Source organism: Panthera tigris, chromosome C2 (genome assembly GCF_018350195.1).
Source record: "Panthera tigris isolate Pti1 chromosome C2, P.tigris_Pti1_mat1.1, whole genome shotgun sequence".
NCBI lineage: Eukaryota > Metazoa > Chordata > Mammalia > Carnivora > Felidae > Panthera > Panthera tigris.
The window spans coordinates 125,577,323-125,600,756 of record NC_056668.1 but is presented as its reverse complement, the minus strand read 5'-3'; the positions used below and the strand labels follow the sequence as shown (position 1 = coordinate 125,600,756).

The 23,434-nt window shown below is 32.7% G+C and overlaps 1 protein-coding gene across 7 annotated transcripts in view; it reads right to left on the bottom strand.

Annotated features, from left to right (window-relative positions):
* Nucleotides 1-23,434, bottom strand: part of STAG1 (stromal antigen 1) — a 402,258-nt gene that overhangs the window by 50,365 nt on the left and 328,459 nt on the right. For all 7 annotated transcript variants that reach the window (XM_042998579.1, XM_042998577.1, XM_007087414.3 and 4 more), the window contains 3 exons: nt 22,411-22,481; nt 20,543-20,630; nt 2,510-2,590 (listed from right to left, as the gene is read on the bottom strand). In XM_042998579.1, coding sequence (XP_042854513.1) covers nt 2,510-2,590; nt 20,543-20,630; nt 22,411-22,481 — 240 coding nt within the window. The remainder of the gene's footprint in view (nt 1-2,509; nt 2,591-20,542; nt 20,631-22,410; nt 22,482-23,434) is intronic.

The following is a 23,434-nucleotide window of genomic DNA, read 5'->3' as shown; positions in this document are numbered from 1 at the left end:
TAATGATGTGGCTGGAACTACAGTTAGGAAGCTGATAACAAATGCGATAGTAATAATATATATTAAATGCATACAAAGCTTACGTTTTTAAAGTTTCAAAGATCTTAAAGTTTCAAAGATATTCTACATCATACAGCGTATTAGAAAGTTTGGCAATTCATGAACTAGTTATTACTATGCATAAAAATCAATACAACTGTTTTATAAGGAGAAATCTTAGCAATGAGAGACTTTTAAAGTTTGTCTGTGTTTTGAAGATTCACGCTTTTCAAGATTATCACTTAGAGAATTACTTTTAAATTATAGATATAAACAACACACAACGATTAATTACTGAATACACTTTGGTTAAAAAAAAACCAACAACTTCAAAATGAGAAGAAATAATGTGAGAGAGACACTTAAAGTAAGGAGAATTTCATATATGATATGAATGCACACAAGACTATAAACAGAAATCAACTGAATAATAAAGCACCTAAAAGATCCTGCAGCATTCTTTCTAGCATAAAGAAAATCAGTGTTGACCACAAAAGCTGCATTGCCACTGTGGCAATGACAACTACAAAATCTGTATTATGACTAATGACAAAAAATGAAGATATCTTTTATTAGAAGAATGTGTGAGAAATTAAACAGAAAGGTAAGGAATCTCAAAATAATTCTACCATAACAGGATTTAAAAAAACAGAAAACATTCAAAGAAGTGGGTTCAAGAATAAGTCTCACTCCAATTATGGAATATAGTTATAAAAGAACAAAATTGAAATTAAACTTAATAGAGGAATTAACCATTAATTATGCTAAATTTTTAACAAGTATATATTCCAATTTACTTAAATACAAGTATCAATATCCAGCCAAATTATAAAGAGCTCAGATAACCTAAATAATCTAAGTGGAAAAAAACTGAATGCCAAAATCAGATGGAAAAATCAAAGTAAAAATTAAGTAATTGTGTGTAATATACACACTCTTGCTATCAAATTTTAACTTACATATATTCAAGCTCCTTTAATTTTGCCATATTAAAGAACATTTCAAAGACATGAAAATGTAATACACCTTTAAATGACTTTTGTTACTAACAAAAGGTTAACTCTGATTTTTGCTTTTTAAGACTAACATTGTCAATAAAATAGAAAAATGAGGCAGCTAACCAATATATTACTGCTGTTCTAACTGAAAATAAATAAAACCCCAAGTATTTTCTAAAGGCAGAAAAATCCTCAAATTATTAACAGGAAAGAAAAGAATGCTCCATATCAAGTTGTTGGTTCTATGATGTATTATTAGCCTTCTTTACTGGTTTAACAGCACCTGTTTTATTAAGAGGAGGATATGTAAACATAATATTTTTATTTGGTTCTTTATCAAGTATTTGTTTTTACACCTATGTTCAAGCCTTTCTCATTTCATGAGACAACTGAAATATATTTATATTTGTATCAGACAGTTCTAATATATAAATAGTATTTTTTTGGTCTGATTCTCTTCATGGTTCTGTTCATGGTTTCTCATTTTCTTTTTAGTTGAGTAGTCTTTACTATAAGCTCATTTTTCTTTACATTTTCTTTGCCTCTTAGAGACAAATTCCTTCAAAACGGAATTACATTTGATTCTATTAGGTGCTTGAAGATATCACTACCACAAATATTTTAAATCAAAATCTTAATTTGCTTTAAAAAATTTTTTTTAATGGAGCACTGAAGTAGTATGAATTTAGGGTGGGAACCTATATGAAAACTCGCTCATGGTTATCAACTTTCATGAAAGACGGATTTTCTCCCATTTAATCAATGACAAATTTTAAGACAGGCTATTTTCCTTACATCCCCCCATGAATGGATCTGGTGTGGGCTTATTTCTAATTTATCCTTGTGTGGGAAGTAGCTCTTTAGGATCCCAAGTTTATCAGGGAGATGTGCTACCCATTAGATATTCCACCTTGGAAGGGCCTTGGGATTTGTCTAGATTAGACAATATCCTCAAGGTTAACTAGGCTTTAGGCTCTGATTTGATTCTCTTAGATCCTAGTTTCATTTTAATCTCTGATTTGTATTTCCTTTATTTCGAATGGCCATGCATAGATTAAAATTTTAAAAAATTTATCTAACAATTTGTTTTTAACAAGAATGTTGTTTAGTTTGGGCCCCAAGGTGCCATAATTCAATAACTAAGAGCTACACAGTATTACCTTCAATATTTTTCTTTTAAATAGCATGCCATTTATCAGAGCTCTTGTGGTTTCCACTACAATTATTCCTTATAAGACTTTTAACTTGGTGTATCTATACAACTCTGCATCTATTGAAGAACTGGTTATCTTCCAAAGAGGTAAAATATACTTACTCATAGGATAAAGCAAAATTGATAACAATAATTATTATATATTTTATTAAAAATTATAATTTATTATAACTGGTAACAATAAATTATTAAATAATGATTTAAACAAGGTTATTTTGTTTTAGTAATAACCCTTCTGCCTTCAGAAACTCTTACTTACTTTGGAAGGAGAACCATCAGTAATTTTCACCAACTGCCAAAGAATCGAGTAATGGGAACACTGCAGTGCCTGTACGACTATCTGTATCAAATAAAAAAATTCAAACAAATGAGACATAATTTATGTTTGTACAGTATTAACAATGTTTATCATAGTTTTTTTCTTATAATAAGGTTTCAAGTCCAAATTTTTGTAGAATTAATGGAATGTGTAAAATAATATTTGGTTAAAAAAAAGACCAACATATCAATCTAGAGAATAAAGATATAACATGTCTTGATAAATATGGACCCAAATAACACTATGTTTTAAACAAAAATCTACTGTTATGAATAGTTTGCACAGATTTTTAAAGGGAGACTGAAGAAATAAGTTTTATCCAAATTTTATAATGATTACTTTTGTTTTAAAGCATTTTTACTATGAAATAGAACACTTATACAGAAATGTACATAAAACATTTAATAACTTAATATAAAGAAAGTTATCTATGTAACCACCACCCAGATCAAGAAACAGAACATTGCCAGCAATTTCTCCCAATATTTTTCTTCCCTCTAAAGAAGGCTAATAGTCATTTTGACTTATCAGGCAGTCAGTACATTTTATCTACCTAAGTCTCCATCTCTAAATACTGAGTTTATTATGTCTAGTTGTGAATATTATATAAATGGAATCATGTAATATGTATTACTTTGATTCTGATTTCTTTCATTTTAACATTTACAGTTAGGATTCATACACATTGCTGCATATAGCTATAGTTCATTATTTCTTTATACTATATTTAGAATATCCTATTTATTCATTCATTCCATTGTTGCTGAGCTTTTACAGTGCTTATAGTTTGAGGCCATCATGAATAATGCTGCTATGAACATTCTTATTCTATGTCTCCTGGTACCCATATATGCATTTGTCTAGCTAAGAGGTTCTTGAAGTTTTTAGTTCTCAGGACCTTTCTACACTCTTAAAAATTACTAAAAAATTCCTTTCAAAGAAACCTAAATTGCTTTTGTTTATGTGAATTATATAACAGATTTATCATATTAGAAATTATAAGTAATGTTTCAAATACATATTAATTCATTTAAAAATTAATAGAGGTGCCTGGGTGTCCCAGTTTGTTATGTCTGACTCTTGTTACCGGCTCAGGTCATGATCCCACAGTCTGTGAGTTCAAGTCCATGTTGGGCTCTGCACTGATGGCATGCAGTCTGCTTGGCATTTGGTCTCTCCTTCCCTCTGCCCCTCCCCCACTTATGTGCTCTCTGTCTCTCTTGCTCTCAAAATAAATAAGTAAACTTAAAAAAATTAAAATGAACAAATTATATAATAAAGAATACATATTTCTGAAAAAGCACTAAATTTTCTAAAATGAAAATCATTTAGTGGGAAGAATGGCACTGTTTCACAGTTTTGCAAATCTCTTTAATGTCCAGCTCAATAGAAAACAGGGTTTCAAATCTGCTTCTGCATTTTATTAAAATATGCTGTTTTGATTGAAGTATGTGAAGAAATTCCAGTGTCACAGATAGCTGGAAAAAGAATTACATTTTAGTAGTTTTTATAGATAAATGTGGATATTCTTTGACATGACACCAATACTTCAATGTACATTTGTGAGATTATAAAAGCAAATAATATCTTCCTCTTATCATAAAAATAGTTTGATCTCAAAGACCTGTCCTGGAAACTAACAGGGTTCTCCAAACTATACTTTGAGGGCCACTGTTGTACGAATAGGATTGCTGGATTATATAGTGTGTGCATGTTTAACTTTATGGTAGATAGTACCAAGAGTACTATCTTAATGTAGTATTAACTTACATTTCTCTAAATACTAATGGACATAGGCACATTTTCATTTTCTATTGGCACTGAATTCTTGTTCTATGAAATATCTGTCCCTATTTTCAGAGACAAATAACAGAATTTAGGAAGATAAAACTGGTTAAGAATCATAACTATAGAATAATTTCATTTTGGATAGGCCTTTTACTACATTTTTGTTTGAATACATGATATATTTTTATTGCAATAAAGCATTATCTAATAATATATTCCATCATTATAGTATCTCTATTATCTTCCCCACTTGATAAAGTAAAAATTATAAGAAGAGATATATGTAGATAATAAATCAAAATAGAAATCAGTAAGTAGAATGTGAAGAAAGTGGTTAAAATTTTAGCTGGTTTGAACTTCAAAAATTTTAGGATCCAGATCACATAAGCAAAACATATCTCCAATACACCTATTCACCACTGAAAATAACTCATCAGAATTAGAGAGATAAGTAGTGCTGCCTTTGATGTAACATCAATAAGATGATGTCAGGATCTTATCAAACATAGTAATAATTAAATGACTGACTCATGTCAGAAACAAGACTACTGAAACACTGTCAAGTTATGAACATTTAATGCTAAAGAAATCACCTCATTATACTCAGGAAATGCTCAATATGCATACATGTACTGGTTGAGACATACTGTGATAACCTCTAATTTAGAATACAGGTACACTGGTAATGTGATTTGTGTGGAAGGAAAAGAGAATATTAAAAAAATTCTTATTTGAAACAACCTGAATTGTTAAACTACCAGAAAAGTAATATACAAATAACATTATCAGTAGGAAATTAAGATACAGAAAAAAGTAATGTTGAAGAATAGTTTAATTTTACCATTTCTCCTAATCATCACAAATATAATTTCCTTTCCTTCTACATTTCTATTGACCTATATACTAGGAAGTTATGCAAACTGTTCCAAAGTTTTGCAGAAGTATCTTAGAAATGGTTATGAGGGAAGCAGACACTTGGCCACTCCAATATCTATTTCAAATACAGCATCCCCATTTTATTGTTTCATATGTCAGTATTCATCATGAGTTTACTTCAAAAAGGCTCTATTGTATTATTTTAAAATAAAAAGCTCACTTTCACTGACTAGGAAGCATTCTGTCTTCTCACAGGTATAATTATATAACAATATACCTGATCCCATTTCAAAAGAAAATTTAGAATGCTTTCTTCCTGGCTTTACATCATTATCCTCCATACTAGTGATGTTATACTAACTTGTCCAGACATCATTTATTCAGCAACTTAATTTTTCTGTAGTAGAGACAGATGAAACAAGAAGGACAAACAACAAAAAACAGAAAAAGCCAAAAGAGATTGTTTTAACTGGTGAGGACCACAGTCCTTCTCCCTTTCCTTGACTCCCTGGAGAGGGTCTTCCAATAATACATCAAGTATAGGGCTGATGACAAAGAATTTCTTCCAAACCTACCCCTCTGGCCTCCTGTTTCCAAGAGCTAACACTGTTCCTGGGAGAACACAGTAATGTATACTGCACACTTCTGGGCAAAAGTAGTAAAGAAGCAGGAGTGCCTATTCTATCTTCTACTCTCCTATCTGCTAGCAAGATACCAATGACCCAGGAGACCTTGGGTCCTTGAATGACTGGGTGGTGCAGTGACACCCCACTTCCCTTAATTGCATTTTATAAGAGTGAGAATAAATTTCTATTGTGTTAAGCCACTGAGATATTGAGATTAATCTATTATAGCAGTTAGCATTACCATAATCAACATAAAATTATTTATTAGCCCTTTTCCTTAATAATTACTTTTACCTATTTAAAGGAACCACAGCTCTTTATCTTTGATTAACAGATTGAATTAATGAGAATCAATCAACTTCTGGCTAATGATAGCACATATCCTAAAGATGAACTGTAGGATTATATGTAAATAAAGAAAGGTGGTGGGGAGGTGCCTGCGTGACTCAGCTAGTTAAGTGTCCAACTCTTGGTTTTTGCTCAGGTCATGATCTCATGGTTTGTGGGTTTGAGCCCCATGTCAGATTCTGTGCTGACAGTGCAGAGCCTGCTTGGGATTCCCTCTTTCCCTCTCTGCCCCTTTCCTGCTTTCTCTAAGTAAATTATTTAAAAAAATAATTAAAAAATGAAGACTAAATGACAAGCTCGTAGAATGTTTATGTTTTGAAAAACTGAATTTTTATGGAAAATACAATATGACTATAGAATAATAAGAAAAATGATTATGCATACGTAATATATACATGTGTAGATATATATTAACTGCATGCACAGGGCATGTTTAAAATACTGAAAATCCACATAATGACTGTGGGATAAATTGGGGTTGTTTCACTTTTCTGTTTGCAAGAGACTTTAAGGGGTTGGAGGATCAATTTTTTTAGTGGCTACATGCATGACACGAGAGTAAATTCAACCTCATACTAGTCTGCTTTTCATATCCAATACTGGTTTTTCTATCATATTCAGAGTAGGTTAACATGCGTGACAATATCCCCTTAAAAAAAAGTCTTTAGATGCAAATTGATAATCAACATGGCTTTACCAAGAAGAATGTAAGGCTGGCAAATAAGCACATGAAAAGATGTTTAACATCATTAGCATTAAGGAAATGTACATTAATTAAAAGCACAATGAGATACCACTACATACCTACAAGGAGGGCTAAAGTAAAAACTAATCAAGCGCTGCTAAGGATGTGGAACAAATGGGACTTTCGCGTTGCTGGAAGGAATGCAGAATGGTGCAGACACTGGAAAATGGTGTGGCAGTTTCTAATAAGGTCAAACACACACTGATACCCTAATACCTACAACTATGCTCTTGGGCATTCACTTTAGAGAAGTGAAAACTTATGTTCATATAAAAAGCTGTACACATATGTTCACTTTAGTTGTGACAGCGAAAAGATGGTAACAACCCAAATGCCTTTCAACAGGTGAATGAATAAAACAAACGGCTGTATCCACACAATGGAGTAGAATTGAACCAACGATTAATTAAAAAAATGAACCAACTATTGATTCAAACAATTTGGATTAATCTAAAAGGCATTATGGTCAGTGAAGACATTATGCTCACTGAAAGATTTTATGTTCTAAAGGGTTACAACACTTTATGATTTCATTTATTTGGAAACCTTAAAAAGACAAATCCATAGTGATGGAAAACAGAGCAGTGGTTTGCAGGAGTTGTAGGTAGGGCAAGCATCTAATTATAAAGGGATCGAATGAAGAAAAAAATAGATATGTGATATCCCTTGTGATGGTGATTATATAAATCTATGCACATGTTAAAATTCATAACTTTACATAAAAGAAAAAAAGGTCAGTTTTACCATATAATAATTAAAAATAATAGTCAATATGGCAAAGAGTTTGCAGTAATAATTTTCTTGAGAAAATGCTAACAAAAGCAAAAACATTAAGGCAAGTCATAGTGATAAGTAACAAATAATTCTTTAATAGAGAAGAAAGATTCCTAAGTTCTACATGTGCTTTGAGAATGAAGAATCATCCCATGCATTGTATTACCAGTGGCCGTAGTATACTATACATTAAAAAAAAAAAATCATCGTAAGAGTAAAAAAGAGTTAAAAATACAAATAGTAAAAGATTAACTTCTGCAACTAAGAAATTAAAAGACTTCTCAAGGAATGGATTACACACCAGGCTAATGCATATTAATCCTTGACAGTTTTGGACCCTGGAATTCTGCTGTCAAGCTTTCTCATAAGTTCCAAGTAGTATTTAAAACAAGGAAGAGTGGGGCGCCTGGGTGGCTCGGTCGGTTAAGCATCCGACTTCGGCTCAGGTCATGATCTCGTGGTCCGTGAGTTCGAGCCCCGCGTGGGGCTCTGTGCTGACAGCTCAGAGCCTGGAGCCTGTTTCAGATTCTGTGTCTCTCTCTCTCTGACCCTCCCCCGTTCATGCTCTGTCTCTCTTTGTCTCAAAAATAAATAAACGTTAAAAAAATTTTTTTTAAAACAAGGAAGAGTATGAAGAAAAATGTGATATGTCAATGATAAGGTCCAGTGTGGAATATTATAATCTCTTTTAGTGAGATTTCTTCATAGTGATCTCCAAAAGAGGGTTTGGCATATAGTGAAAAGGACACTGCCAAGGCATTCACATCATACAACCTTAGGCCTACTCTTAAACACTTCATGTGTACTAGCCTTTTCTTCCCAAACAACGTAGGCTTTAACATCAAAAAAGATCTTGCCACTTTTCATGTCATTGATCAGCTTGAAAGATCCAATTAGCAATTTCTGCTGCTGACCTTGAAATTCTCTAGTAATACAAGCAAACAATTGTCCAAACAACATATACAACATCTCAACCATTCCTAAATCATTAAGAAACCATAACATAATACTTAGTGGAGACAGAATTTTGGTCCACATAAAATGGTGAAAGTAGGGAACATTCATAATTCCAAGAGAAGAACAGTCACTTAAAAACATATTCAAAGTAAAATGAATAATTTATGCAAATAGATTCCAAACATTTTTTTTTTAAGTTTATTTATTTTGAGAGAAAGAGAAAGTGCAAGTGGGGCGGGGGCAGAGAGAAAGAGAGACAGAATCCCTCTTTTCGTGGGATTTGATCTCACGAACCATGAGATCATGACCTGAGCTGAAACCAAGAGTCAGATGCTTAACCGAATGAGCCACACAGGTGCCCCCCCTAAACATTATAAAAAATAACACTATTAAAACACAAGAAAAAAAAGAAGTGAATATTTAAATGACTTAGAAACGTGTGGGAAGGCTTTCCAAGTAAGACATCAAACAAAAAACTGATAATTCTGATTATGTAAAGAATATTTATATACCAGACAACAAGATATAATAAAATTAAAAATTCCCATTGGTAAATTACTGCAACAAATGACATAAGCTTAAGAACATTAATATAAAGAACTTAAAAAGTAAAATGAAACTGGAGATCTGCCATACAACATTGTACCTATAGTTAACAATAGTGTACTAGAGACTTAAAAATTTGTTGAGAGTAGACTTCATGTTATGTGTTTTTTACTATAAAAACAAAAAAAAATAAAATTAACACAACAAAAAGATGGGGAAACATAAAGAAAGGTTATTTAAGAGAGGCATATAAAAACTAATCAGAGATATAATTGTATGGCATTTTAAAACTGTAGTCTGAAAAATAAGAGCTCTGTTTTTCTAACAGATGTTTTACTCAGTATCCAAGTCTTCTGCTAGACTAGGAGCTTAAAACAAATATATTACCTGATCTTAGAGAATAATCTAGATGGAAAATAAGTTTCAACTGTAACAATTTAGTAACTGGTTTGACTAAGTGTACACATGCAGGGTCAGGTGTTAAGGGGCAAGAAGAAGGACTCCTGTCTTAGCCAGGAAGAGTAATATGGTTAGGAAAAACTTTCTAGAGAAGCAAAAGTGTATATACTAAATCTTTAAAGAAAGATGTAAGATTTAACCTGGCAACAAAGGGACAATGTAAGTTGAAGAAAAAGCAATTTCAAAAAAAAAGCCTCACCAATAAACTGTGAACAGTCTGATACAGAGTAAATATAAGCATATACTGAGGCTAGATCAGCAAAAACCAAATCACAAAGGGCCTTATAAAAGAGTGACTATATATCCTGGTTTATGCCTACGTCTTGGAATAATTATTAACAGTACTCCTTTTCACTTTCAAAAGTACACTTGTTTGTGGACAACAACATGGTCACCTCAGTATGACAAAAAAATCTGGGTGTTATCCTAAGAATGCTAGGTAATGCACAGATAGTAACATGTTCATATCTGAACAGAAGAGTAACATGATCAGGTGTTTCAAAAATATCCCATTTGCAAGAACAAAGAAAAGTGCTTCCATTTGTTCTTTGTTAAGATATTTTAATGTAATATTTGATACTTCAAAATAGTTGTATTATAAAGCATAATAATAAAATTAACCTATGAACAGACTACCAAATTTAAGAACTACTATGATATCAATAATTTGGTATCCATCTATGATCTCTTCCCCTATTCCTTAAGACTGGCAAACCATTCTACTAAATTTCATATATATCATGTCCTGGCTCTTAAAAAAATAGTTTTATCACATATACATATCATTGGAAAATACACTGTTTGATTTTTCTAGTTTTTGAACTTTTAAAACATGGTATAACACTATATGTTGTCTTCTAAGAGAGCAGATGTACTTCACTCTAGCCATGCTTCTGAAGGATCTATGAAGATTAAAAAATAGAAATTTTCATGTTGTACCCCTGAAGATTTAGAGTCAACAAAAACAGTCCAATAATCGTTTTAAACAACTAATTTTAATTTAAATAATATCGGCAGCCATTATATATAACTTTGCTAGAGAGCTGAAAAATAAGAATGAAGGTTGTATCAAACTTTTCTACCTAAGGCTCTTGGTTCTGAAATTTCCACCATGTGATAAATGTTTTCTTTTGTTCTTATGGTTGCATTTTGGTCCGGGGCTTTCTAAACTTCAAAACATACATTGGTCAGGCTTTGAAATGGACTTCATTAAGTATGAGCAATAATTACTCTTATTTTTGTCCTTGTGCATTAAAAAAATCAAGATATAATTTATATACAAAAAAATTTTACTATTTTCAACATACAGTTCTGCAGTTTTGACAAATGTATCATCAGGTAGTCATCAAAACAATCAAGAAATAGAACAGTTCATCATCCTTCAAATTCCCCCATACTCTTCTGTAGTCAGCTCCCTGCACCATTCTGGATTTCTGTTTTCTGACTCTGTAAGTTTTGCTTCTTCCAAAATGTATAATAAAATTGTACAGCACATAGCTTTGTGCATCTGGTTTCTTTGACTCTGTATGTTACTGAGACTCATCCATGTTGTTGCATGACAGTGGTTCAGTGGTACCTTCCATTTTATTGCTGAGAAGTATTCTACTGTATGGATGATAATATAATTTGTTTTTATACCTTCACCACTTGATGGACATTTGAGTTGTTTGCAGTTTGGGGCAATTATGAATACAGCTGCTATACACATTCCAGTATAGGTTTTTATGTGAAAAAAAAGTTTTTATGTGAAAACTTAAGTTTTCATTTCTCTTGGATAAATACTCAGGAGATGGACTGCTGGGCCAGATGGTAAGTGTGTATTTAACTTTATAAGAAATTGCCAAATTGCTTTCTGAAGTGAATGTACCATTGTGCATTCCTGCCAGCAACATACAAGTTCCACTGCTTTCTAAATCTCATCATGCTTTTAATCTGCATTTCTCTAATGACTAATGAGATAAGCTGCTTTTCATGTGTTTGTCATCTATCTTCTATGGTGAATTATCTGTTGTTTTTACCACTGAATTTTGAGAGATCTTTATCATTTTGAGTACAAGTGTTATCAGATATGTGATTTGTAAATATCTTTTGGTCTTATATGCTTGTATTTTCAATTCTCTTAACACTATCTTTCAAGAGCAGAAGTGCTTAATTTTGCTGAATGTGTTATTTTTGAAATTTTTAAATTATGGATCATGCTTCTGATGTTGTATGTAAGAAATCTTTGATTAACTTAAAGGTCACAAAGATTTTCTCCTGTGTGTACTTTCAGATGTTTTATACTTACAGGTGGTGCATTTAGTTTTATGGTCTAAAGGTCTATTTTGAGTTAATTCTGTAGATGGTATGAAGTGTGAACTGAGATTCTTTTTTCTCCCCATATATATATATATGTGTGTGTATATATATATATATATATATATATTCATTTTAGAACCATTTGTTAAAAAGGTTATCCCTTCTCCAAAGAAATGCCCTAGCACCTCTGTCAAAAATCAACTTACCACATATATGTGAATGTATTTCTGGATTCTCTATACTGCTCCTTTGTTTTTTTAAAAAAAAATTTTTTTTTTTTAACGTTTATTTATTTTTGAGATAGAGAGACAGACAGAGCATGAATGGGGGAGGAGCAGAGAGAGAGGGAGACACAGAATTGGAAGCAGGCTCCAGGCTCTGAGCCATCAGCCCAGAGCCTGATGCGGGGCTCGAACTCACGGACCGCGAGATCGTGAGATCGTGACCTGAGCTGAAGTCGGACGCTCAACCGACTGAGCCACCCAGGCGCCCCTATACTGCTCCTTTGATCTATGTCTAGCCTTTCTTCAGTACCACACTGTCAAAGTTACTGTTTAGTCTTTAAGGTAGTGTGAATATTCTACCTTTGTTCTTTTTAAAAATTATTTTGCCCTTCAATATAATTTTTTTTAACATTTATTTATTAATGAGAGACAGAGAGACACAGAGCGTGAGCAGGGGACAGGTAAAGAGAGGGGAGACATAGAATCCGAAGTAGGCTCCGGGCTCTGAGCCGTCAGCACAGATCCCAACGCGGGGCTCCAACTCACAAACTGTGAGATCATGACCTGAGCCGAAGTTGGTCGCTTAACCAACTGAGCCACCCAGGCACCCCTACCCTTCAATATAAATTGTATGAATCAAGTTGTCAGTTTCTACAAAAAATCCTGCAGAGATTTTAAATGGAATTGTGTTAGTCAACCTAAGATCAGTTTGGGGAAAAGTGACATCTTAACAATATTAAATCTTCTAATTCATGAACTTGATATAATCTTCATTTATTAAAATCTTTGATTTCTTTCATTAGTGTTTTGTAGTTTTCAGCATACAGATCTTGCACACATTTTGTTGATTTATGCCAAAGTTATTTCATGTTTTTTGGTGCTATTATAAACCGTACATAGTTTTTAATTTTTTTTTAGTGTTTATTTATTTTTGACAGAGAGAGACAGAGCATGAGCGGGGGAGGGGCAGAGAGAGGGAGACAGAATCTGAAGCAGGCTCCAGACTCTACGCTGTTAGCACAGAGCCCGACACAGGGCTCGAACTCACAGACTGCGAGATCATGACCTGAGCCTAAGTTGGACACTCAGCTGACTGAGCCACCCAGGCGCCCCTAAACCGTACATAGTTTTCAAATGTCAATTTTGAGTTATTCATTACTCAACAACAGATTTTTAAATTTAAAAAGCAATTGATGTACATAGTGAAATATCCAACAGTATAATGGTATACAATTCAAACTAAGTTTCTTGAACACTACAGATCTCTAGTTTTCCATTAAGAAAGCCATTGTTCAACAGTTCCTTATGTATCATCCCAGATACAATCTGTCAATTAACAGGTGTCTGTATATTGAAATCTTATCACCTCTTTAAATTTATATAACCATTCTACTCCTTGCCTTCTTCATTAAATTTTCTCACATAGAATATTTAACATAAATAATATTAACATTTTAAAATTTACAGTGACATAGCACTGCATAGAATCAAAACTATCCTACCAAAGCTAACTGGTTCTCTCCTGATCAAAATTTAGATTATTTCAAGTTGTAATTTTTTATAAGTAATGCTACGATGAACATCTTTGTACCTACGTCTTTCTACACATCTCCAAGTATATATCTGTAGTCTAAATTCCTAAATTATAAATGTCAATCAAGGGTATATCTGCTTTTAATTTTCATAAGAATTTGACAAGTAACTTTCTAAAGTGATTACACCAAATTAGTCTACAATGGTATTTGAAAGTATGTGAGTATTTAAAAACAAAAAATAAAACATCCAACAACTCCATAAGGTTTTCTGATACATACATACAGTTGAGAATTACTAGAACAGAGCCTAGATTAGAAAAAGGTTAAAACTAAGGTTACTAAGACAAAATAGGTAACTACTACTGTGATTCACAAGAGAAAATATGAAGGATTAAACTAAGAAAATGATAGTAGGGCTAAAACAATGGTGGCAAAAGAGATATTGAGGAGGTAGAATTTTTTAAAAGATAAAAATCTCTTGAGATTAAGGATGCTTCTAATATTCCCTCCCTTAGGATCTGACACTCAAACACATTTTTGATCAATAATAAAAAGGTAGGTGGTAATCTGGATGTATGTGGGGGTGGTAGCCAAATTTTGATATAACATGCCCAAGGAATAGTCAGAAGTGAGTAACTGAAATAATTTCTAAGTTCAGTCAAGGAAAAAAGTGTGTAGTCTTCTAAGGAACATATCAGCATTCTTCTAAAGACAGTATGACTGCATTATTTACACAGAAAGTCATAATCTATCCAACAGCAATAATGTTACTGAAGTTAAACTCAACCTATGTTCATTCTAAAGAAATGTGTTGATTACGAGTTCACGATGATCAAGTACAAGCATTTAATCTCTCCCCACAATTCCCACTGAAAAAATACAAAAGATGTTTAGACAAAATAAAAAGATTAAAAAAAAAAAAGTTTGACATGGGGCAAACATCAGAAGGGATGGGATAGCAAACAGCAGTAGCAAATTAGTAGCAAGAAATGTGAAGAGACACTGAAAAGAATTTAAAAGCTTCGTTTGAGTGGATATGCAACAGCTATGTAACATTAGGCAAGTTATTTAGTATCTCGATGTTTCAGTTTCATCATCAATAAAAATAGTAAAGGCATACATATCCTATAGGGTTGTCATAAGGCTTAAACAAATGTATACATGTAAAGACTTAAAATATTACTATATGTGAAAAGTACAAAAAAAATTTTCTATTATTGATGCCTTGAGAAGCCCAGAGTTAGTGACCTGTGATTATAATCCCTTCCTCTTTATGGGTTTACTCTATCTTGTTATATAGCAAATATTTACCAAAACAATTCACAAATGTTCTCTATTGGCTTTCAGTTTGTAGGATCAATTCAGACAATTCTGGCAACTATATATTAAAGCAGAAGTTTAATATTTTATTTTTGATAGATGTTATCTAAAACAAGGTATAAACTTACAAGGACACCAACAAGCAATAGGCATAAAATCACAAAACAAAATAGGGAGAATTTAAATATTTCTTGCCTTTATTTTACAAAAAATTATATGAAGAAATACTACAAATTGGGGCACCTGGGTAGCTCAGTCAGTTAAGTATCCAACTACTGACTTCGACTCAGGTCATGATCTCACTCCTCGTGGGATTGAGCCCTGCGTCAGGTTCTGCGCGGTCAGTAGAGCCTGCTTGGGATTCTCTTTCCCTCTCTTCTCTCTGCCCTTTCCCTGCTGGTGTTCTCTCTCTCAAAATAAATAAACTTAAAAAAAAAAAAAAGAAAAGAAATACTACAATAAATTCTGAAATGTGGATTGTTTACTGTGTTATAGAACTGTAATAATTTTTAATACTTTTTGTAGGTTAAAAACTCATTAGAATAGGGGAGGACACAAACAGATGCCAGATGCCATATTCTTGCTCCAAAGTGTTCAAAAAAATATTTAAAAGCACACAGGAGGAGGAGGTCTCAAAGCAACTCCCTCTAATTCTACAACAATTTGAACACCAAAATAAATTAACAATAGAATTCAATTTTAACCAGCTGGACAGAATAGGAATAAAGTAGTAATCCACGAGTCTATATGAATTTTAAAAAATGAATAAATGAACGAAGAAGGGCAAGTTCTTCTTTATAGCAGAGGGCCAACAAATAAATGACATAAATAAATGACATAAATAAATGATGGAAAGTCACTATTTACTTCATTTGTGACCATGAGAGAAATAAATGACTGAGGCAAGAATCATAAATGGATGCCAACACTATATCAAAGTTTGATAAGAAACAGGAATATTCTTAAGAAATCTTTCCACATTAAAAAAGAAAATGGAAACTCTACACAGGACAGACTTGGCAGAGCCTACCTTATTAAAGTGATCAAAATTAATATCACAATAGGAAACAAAATGACATCATGTGCCTCCTGATGTGATACACTGAGGGCAGAATATCATTTATTGTAGCATTCTACCGAGAATGCATTATATGAATGAATCTAAACATGTAGATTAGACAAAACTAAGTTGAGGAGATTCTTTTATTATTTTTTTAAATATTTATTAACTTGAGACAGGGAGAGTGTGTGTAAGCCAGGGAGAAGGACAGAGGAAGAGAGAGACTCTTAAGCCCCAAAGTGGGGTTTGATCTCACGACCCTGAGATCACAACCTGAGCCAAAAACCAAGAGTCGGACGCTCAACCAACTGAGCCACCCAGGCACCCCAGTTGAGTACATTCTATAAAATAATTAGCCTGTATCTTCAAAGTGTCAATGTCATGAAACACAAAGAACAAGAAAGCATTCCAGATTAAAAGTACCAAAAAAAAAAAAAAAAAAAAAGACATTAAAAACTGGATGCAATGTATTATTATTGCTTGAATTCTGGGCTGGGGGAAAACTGCTATGAAGAATATCATTAGGGGTGTCTGGAGGCTCATCGTTTGGGCTTCTGAGTTTGGCTTAGGTCATGGTCTCACAGCTTGTGAGTTCAAGCTCCGCGTTGGGCTCTGTGCTGATAACTCAGAGCCTGGAGCCTACTTCAGATTCTGTGTCTCCCTCTCTCTCTCCCCCTACCCTGCTTGTGCACTGTCTCCCTCTCTCTCAAAAATAAAATAAAACATTAAAAAAGAATATTACTGTGTTACATATGCATATTTATATGAAAATAAAATATATAATATATATAGAGAGAAAGTGAGAAAGCTTGCGAGTATGCAACTGTGGAAAACTTGAGACAATAGATGAATCAGATGAAGGAAATAAGAGTTTATTTTTCTATGTAACTCTTCTATAATTTGAGTTAAAAGATTATTATAAATAGGTAAATTCTTCTAAACTTCAGTCTTACATATTCTAAACCTGTAATAGTTAAAACAGTATTGGCATGAGAAAAGAGATCAGTGGAAGAGGAAAGAAAAAAAAAAATAACTCAGAAGACTAGGAAACTTCTAGTTAAAACGGTTACCATGGAAAACAAACAGTCAAGCATATGGACAATACAATTACCCAAAACTGCTAGACGATTAATTTTAAATTATCTTCAGAATATTAAGCATAACTAAAGGTAAGCAATCACAAACATTCTGGTAGTTATTTGTTATCTTTACTCAAAAAGGGTATTTTCTCTGAATTTTAAAGTACAGAGTGGCAATCTACAAAAGTGAGCCTGTATGGTCTTATGAAGAACTGGTTGAATTCTGTATACTTTCCAGATTTTCAATTGTAGGTATCTAAAGACATGTTTCTAAGAGCTGCTGACTGCTAAATAGTTTCTATTGCTAAAACAAACAAGAGCACAATCTAGTAGTGATGCACTAAAACTTCATATACATGATTAAAGTTTTAAGGACATGTCTAACGACACAAATAGAAATATATTCCATGATTGTGGATTGGAAGAACCAATATTGTTAAAATGTCCATACTACCCAAAGCAAACTACAGATTCAATGCAATCCTTATCAAAATACCGACAGCATTTTTCACAGATCTAGAAAAAACAATCCTAAAATTGTGACAGAAGATCCTGAACAGCCAAAACAATCTTGAAAAAAAAAAAAGAACAAAACTGAAGGGATGACAATCCCAGATTTTGACATAAACTACAAAGTTGTAGTAATCAAAGCAGTACGGTCCTGGCACAAAAACAGACATATAGATTAGTGGAACAGAAGGGAGAGCACCAAAATAAACCCATGATTTTATGGTCAATTAATCTTTACAAAGGAGGCAAGAATATGCAATGGGAAAAAGTCTCTTCAACAAATGGTGCTGGGGAAACTGGACAACATGCAAAAGAAAGAGGCTGGGACCATTTTCTTTCACCATACCCAAAAATAAACTCAAATGGATTAAAGATCCAAATGTGAGACCTGAAACCATAAAAATCCTAGAAGAGAGAACAGGCAGTAATTTCACTGACGTCAGCCACAGCAACATTTTTTTAGACAGGTTTCCTGAGGCAAGGGAAAGAAAAGCAAAAATAAACTATTGAGACTGTATCAAAATAAAAAGCTTCTACACAGCGAAGAAAACAATCAAGAAAACTAAAAGACAACCTATGGAATGGGAGAAGATATTTGCAAATGACATATCTGATAAAGAAAGGGTTAGTATCCAAAATGTATGAAGAACTTACACAACTCAACACCACAAAAACAAATAATACAATTAAAAAATGGGAAGAAGACAGAAACAGACATTTCTCCAAAGGAAACACACAGATGACCAACAGACACATGAAAAGATTTTCATCATCACTTATCACTAGGGAAATGCAAATCAAAACTTCAATGAAATATCACCTCACACTTGTTAAAATGGTTAAAATCAAACAGGAAACAACAAGTGCAAACATGGATGTAAAGAAAAAGAAACATCTGTGCACTGCTGGTGGGAATGCAAACTGGTGCAGCATTCCTCAAAAAAATAAAAATGATCCAGTAATTCTCCTACTGGGTATTTACCCAAAGAATACAAAAATACTAATTTGAAATATTTGCACCCCTATGTTTACTGCAGCATTATTTACAATAGTCAAATTATGGAAGCAGCCAAAGCATCCATCAACTAAATAAATGGATAAAGAAGATGTGGTATGTATGTATGCATGTATATGCATGTGTGTTTATACACACACACACACCCACAGACACACACACACACACACAGACACACACACACACACACACACCAGTGGAATATTATGGGTCATAAATAAGAATGAAATCTTGACATTTGCAACAGCATGGATGGAGTGAGAGGATGTAATACTAAGAGAAATAAGTCAGTCAGAAAAAGACAAATACTACATGATTTCACTCATAAGTGGAATTTAAGAAACAAAACACAGAAACACAAAACAAAAAAAGAGACAAATCAAAAAACAGACTCTTCACCTTAGAGAACAAACTGATGGTTCCCAGAGGGGAGGTGAGTGGGGGGATGGGTGAAGGAGGTGAAGGGGATTAAGAGTACACTTTTGATGAGCATTGAGTAATATACAGAACTGTCAAATCACTATATTGTACACCTGAAACTAATATAACACTCTGTTAACTATACTTGAATTAAAAAAAAGAAAGTATGTGTTAAGAGTAACAAAGTATAAGCAAATGTCACATGTATGTGTTCTCTTACTCTAAGAAATTAAAAATGGAAGAAATAAGAAAATAAGTAAGAGAAAACCAAGATAATCAAAGAAGACAACCAAAGAAGTCACAAGTCAGTTCTACGACAATAAATGATGGTATAGTGAATTAAAAATAAATTTTGACATAATTATAATCCCCAGATGAAACAGAGATGTGCTATTCTCATTATCTTCTTGAGGAAAATGAGGAAACCAAAACAAAGAATACCTCAACTCTATCCCTTTCAACTTTAAAGAACAGCTTGAGAATATAAACAGACAATGAGAAAGTATACTTCTGTGATTAACTTTTAATATGAAATCATAATTGTTATACCTGCTGAAATTCTTACTGCTTTAGTATTTAAGCATTCATTACCAAATGGAAATACATGAGACCACCCCTAAACACCACCTATACTTCACTATTGGTTGATATTTTGGTCTAATGAATGAGTATATGCAGTATACAAAAGAACTCTTAATTCTTACAACAGATTGTTATTGCTAAGAAACAATAACTATATGTAATTGTCAATTAAAATTAACTACATTACATGTAACCATTAACAACTGTAATAACTGTAACTGTTAATTAACAATTAACAACTTAATTCTCATATAGAATTGACTATTTTAAGTGTCTTTCAGACTAGAGAAATTTGGTGAATTCCTGCCCTTTCCATTCCAACTTACATATGAAGGCAAAAAGGTCTAAAATCTAAATAGAGGCTCCAAGTTTACTTAACTATGGTTCTACTATAAAAAGTAAGCCGTACTCAGGCTTACCATTATCAATATCTAGAACAATACCTACAATATAGCCATAATTAGGAATTTTCATCAAACTGAATCAAGTTTTGAAGTTACTACTATGGAAATTAATGGGATTTTTCCTAAAAGAACAATAATGTTTACTTTAGTATTAAATTTTTAAAATACATTATAAAAAAGTTTCTCTACTTTTTTCTGTTCAAACCTGAAGATATATTACACCTACCAGTAACATCCAATCATGAACACCTACCAGTAATATTCAATTACTATAGCAATAATTCTCAAAAGAGGCATCTGCATTTAAGGATTATACTTTCTATGTAAGGCTTTTAATAATCCTGTGTGATCTCAGAGAAGCTTCATCTTCTAAAATGGACAAAGAAGGAATATCAACAAACTCCTACCTGTTCTGGCATAGCTCCATGTTCAATTCCAGTCTTCAATAATCTGTAGCAATTACCAAATAGATCCCATTTTGTGAGATCATGAGCACTAAAATAAACAAAAATGCATTAACTTTATTCTAGAGTAGAAGAAAATTGAAATCTGAACTCAGTTTGAGTAGGCAGAAGTATAAACTAACTGCATTTTCTTATAGAATCAAAAAAGATGGATAAAAAATGTTCAAGTACTCAGAAAGAAAGGAAGAAGTAAAGAGGATGGAAGTAGAGAAAAAAGGACGGAAGGAAAGAAAAAGGAAGAAAAAGGAAGAAAAAGGGAAAAGGGAAAAGGGAAAGAGGGACAAGGACGATGAAGGGGGAGAGGAGACAAAATATGTAAGCTGATATTAGGAATTAATTAAAAGAAACTAATTAACAATAAAAATTCGCACCTTTCAATGAAGGTTACTACTACATAGTCAACCTAAGCTTGTATTCCATTTCATTCTTCCTAGTATATTTTAAAACACATTTTAACAAATACATTCATAATTTCAAAACATAAAAATACATATGTATTTTTAAAAAATTTTTTTTTAATGTTTATTTATTTTTGAGATAGAGACCGAGCATGAACGGGGGATGGTCAGAGAGAGGGAGACACAGAATCTGAAACAGGCTCCAGGCTCTGAGCTGTCAGCACAGAGCCCGACGCAGGGCTTGAACTCACTGACCGCGAGATCATGACCTGAGCCGAAGTGGGCCGCTTAACCGACTGAGCCACCCAGGCGCCCCCATATGTATTTTTAAAAGACATTTGTATTCATAAAATAGAGATAAAGAAAGACAGAAATAGGGGAAAGGAAATATGGCAAAGCTCGAAATTTAGTGTGGCTATAGGCTTCTTAATTGAAATAATGCTGACATTTTATTTTCTCATGAGTTCTACTAAAAATAGATCAGTGAATGTTAACTTTCATTTTGAAATGTCAAAATATTTTTTAAAATAGGAGTTTTGACATTAGTTGTCAATTTTTATTTTGAAATGTCAAAATATTTTTAAAACTAAGAGTTTATTTCTCCATAGAAGTCTAAAAAATGTACTTGTGTAAAAAGAAAATCTAAAAGTCTTAGATTTTAGACATTGCTTTTGAAATCTGAAGTGTTCATTAATGTAAGGGCTACACTTAAACATTCTTTAGACAACAAAGATCTTTATTTTCCTTTCTTTATGGAGCAAACACACTTCATTAACAAGGGACATGTAAATTACAATTTGAAAATGACACTTAGATGAACTTTCATGGCTTCCTCCCAAATTTTTTTCTTATTAAGATTTCTAAAAGCTATCAATTGAAAATTATACCTATAAAACTCTATCTAGCTTATGGGGCGCCTGGGTGGCTCGGTTAAGTGTCCGACTTCGGCTCAGGTCATAATCTCAAGGTTTATGAGTTTGAGCTCCATATTGGGCTCTGGGCTGACAGCTCAGAGCCTGCAGCCTGCTTCAGATTCTGTGTCTCTGTCTCTCTCTCTGCCCCTCCCTCACTCATGCTCTGTCTCTGTCTTTCAAAAATGAATATTAAAAAATTAAAAAAAAAAACCTCTAGCTTATAGAGTAAGCCCATCTAATGTGTTAATAATATTGATTAACAAACTTTTACAGTGTACAGTGTACATTTGTTACACTTGAATGATAAATCTTACTCCCTAAATAATCAAATAATAAAAACCAATAATTTATAGAGAGAAAATCTGAATAGTAGAAAAATCATAACATCCCTATATTTGTCTAAAATTTTCCATTGTTATACAGATGTCAAATATTATCAAAACAGTCTATTTTACGTTGGCTAATATGTTATTAACTAAATCTAAATAAAATGACGTACTTATGAAAAGAGGTTAACCGCTTTAATGTAGAAAGAACATTGTAAATATCATCATCATCAGCTTCTTCTCCCTATAAATAAAAAAAAGACATCACTTCATTACCATAACTTTACTTACCCTCAAATTCACACGAAAGTCTGTTAATGCTTACTGCCTAAAAGAATTCTTTTTTATTATATAAAGAGTACATATTCACTGTTGGTAAAAAACAAGGTACAAATAAGCAAAAAAATAAAAAATAACAGCCATAATTGTAATACCCAGAGATAACCATTTTTTGCATTTTAAGCAATGTCATAAATGTTAACTTTGTACATTTTTTTGATTAATACTTTAGCATAAGTTCACTGAAACTGCTGAGTGAAAAGGTACGTGCTTTAAAGATTTTAATGGTTACTTCAAAGATTTTACTGTCAGTTCCTTTGGTAGCTCAAAATCACAATGAAAAATAAAAAATGGTTGATAAAACTCAGAAGTTAAAATTAAAAATTAGAAGTTGGAAAAATTGGTTACATGGATTAAAAAGAAAATCCTATCAGTCTGGCCATCAAAGCACAGAAATCTCTGGGGGTTCCAAATTGCCTTACAATGATTGGAGGAAGAGGGCAAGAAATGGGAATCACAAAAATAATTATAAAAATAACCAGCTGGAGAAGTGCCTGGGTGGCTCAGTTGATTAAGTGTGAGACTCTTGATTTTAACACAGGTCATGATCTCACAGTTTTGGGTTCGAGCCCCATGTCGGGGCTTCAGATCCTCTGTCTCCCTCTTTCTCTCTGCCCCTCCTCTGGTCATGCTCACTCTCTCTCCTTCAAAAATAAAATAAACATTAAAAAAAAAAAAAAAAAACAGTTGGGAGAGGTCTGCTGCTATCCTGGGCACACCACTGGTGAGTGGCTGTTCCTTGTAAGTACACTTAATTTTTATGTTGTATTCATTAGCACATTATAGGAGTTGAATAATATTAAAATGTAATTTAGGTTCCAGGAATAAAAAATGAAAAAATGAATTAAGAAAAGCCAG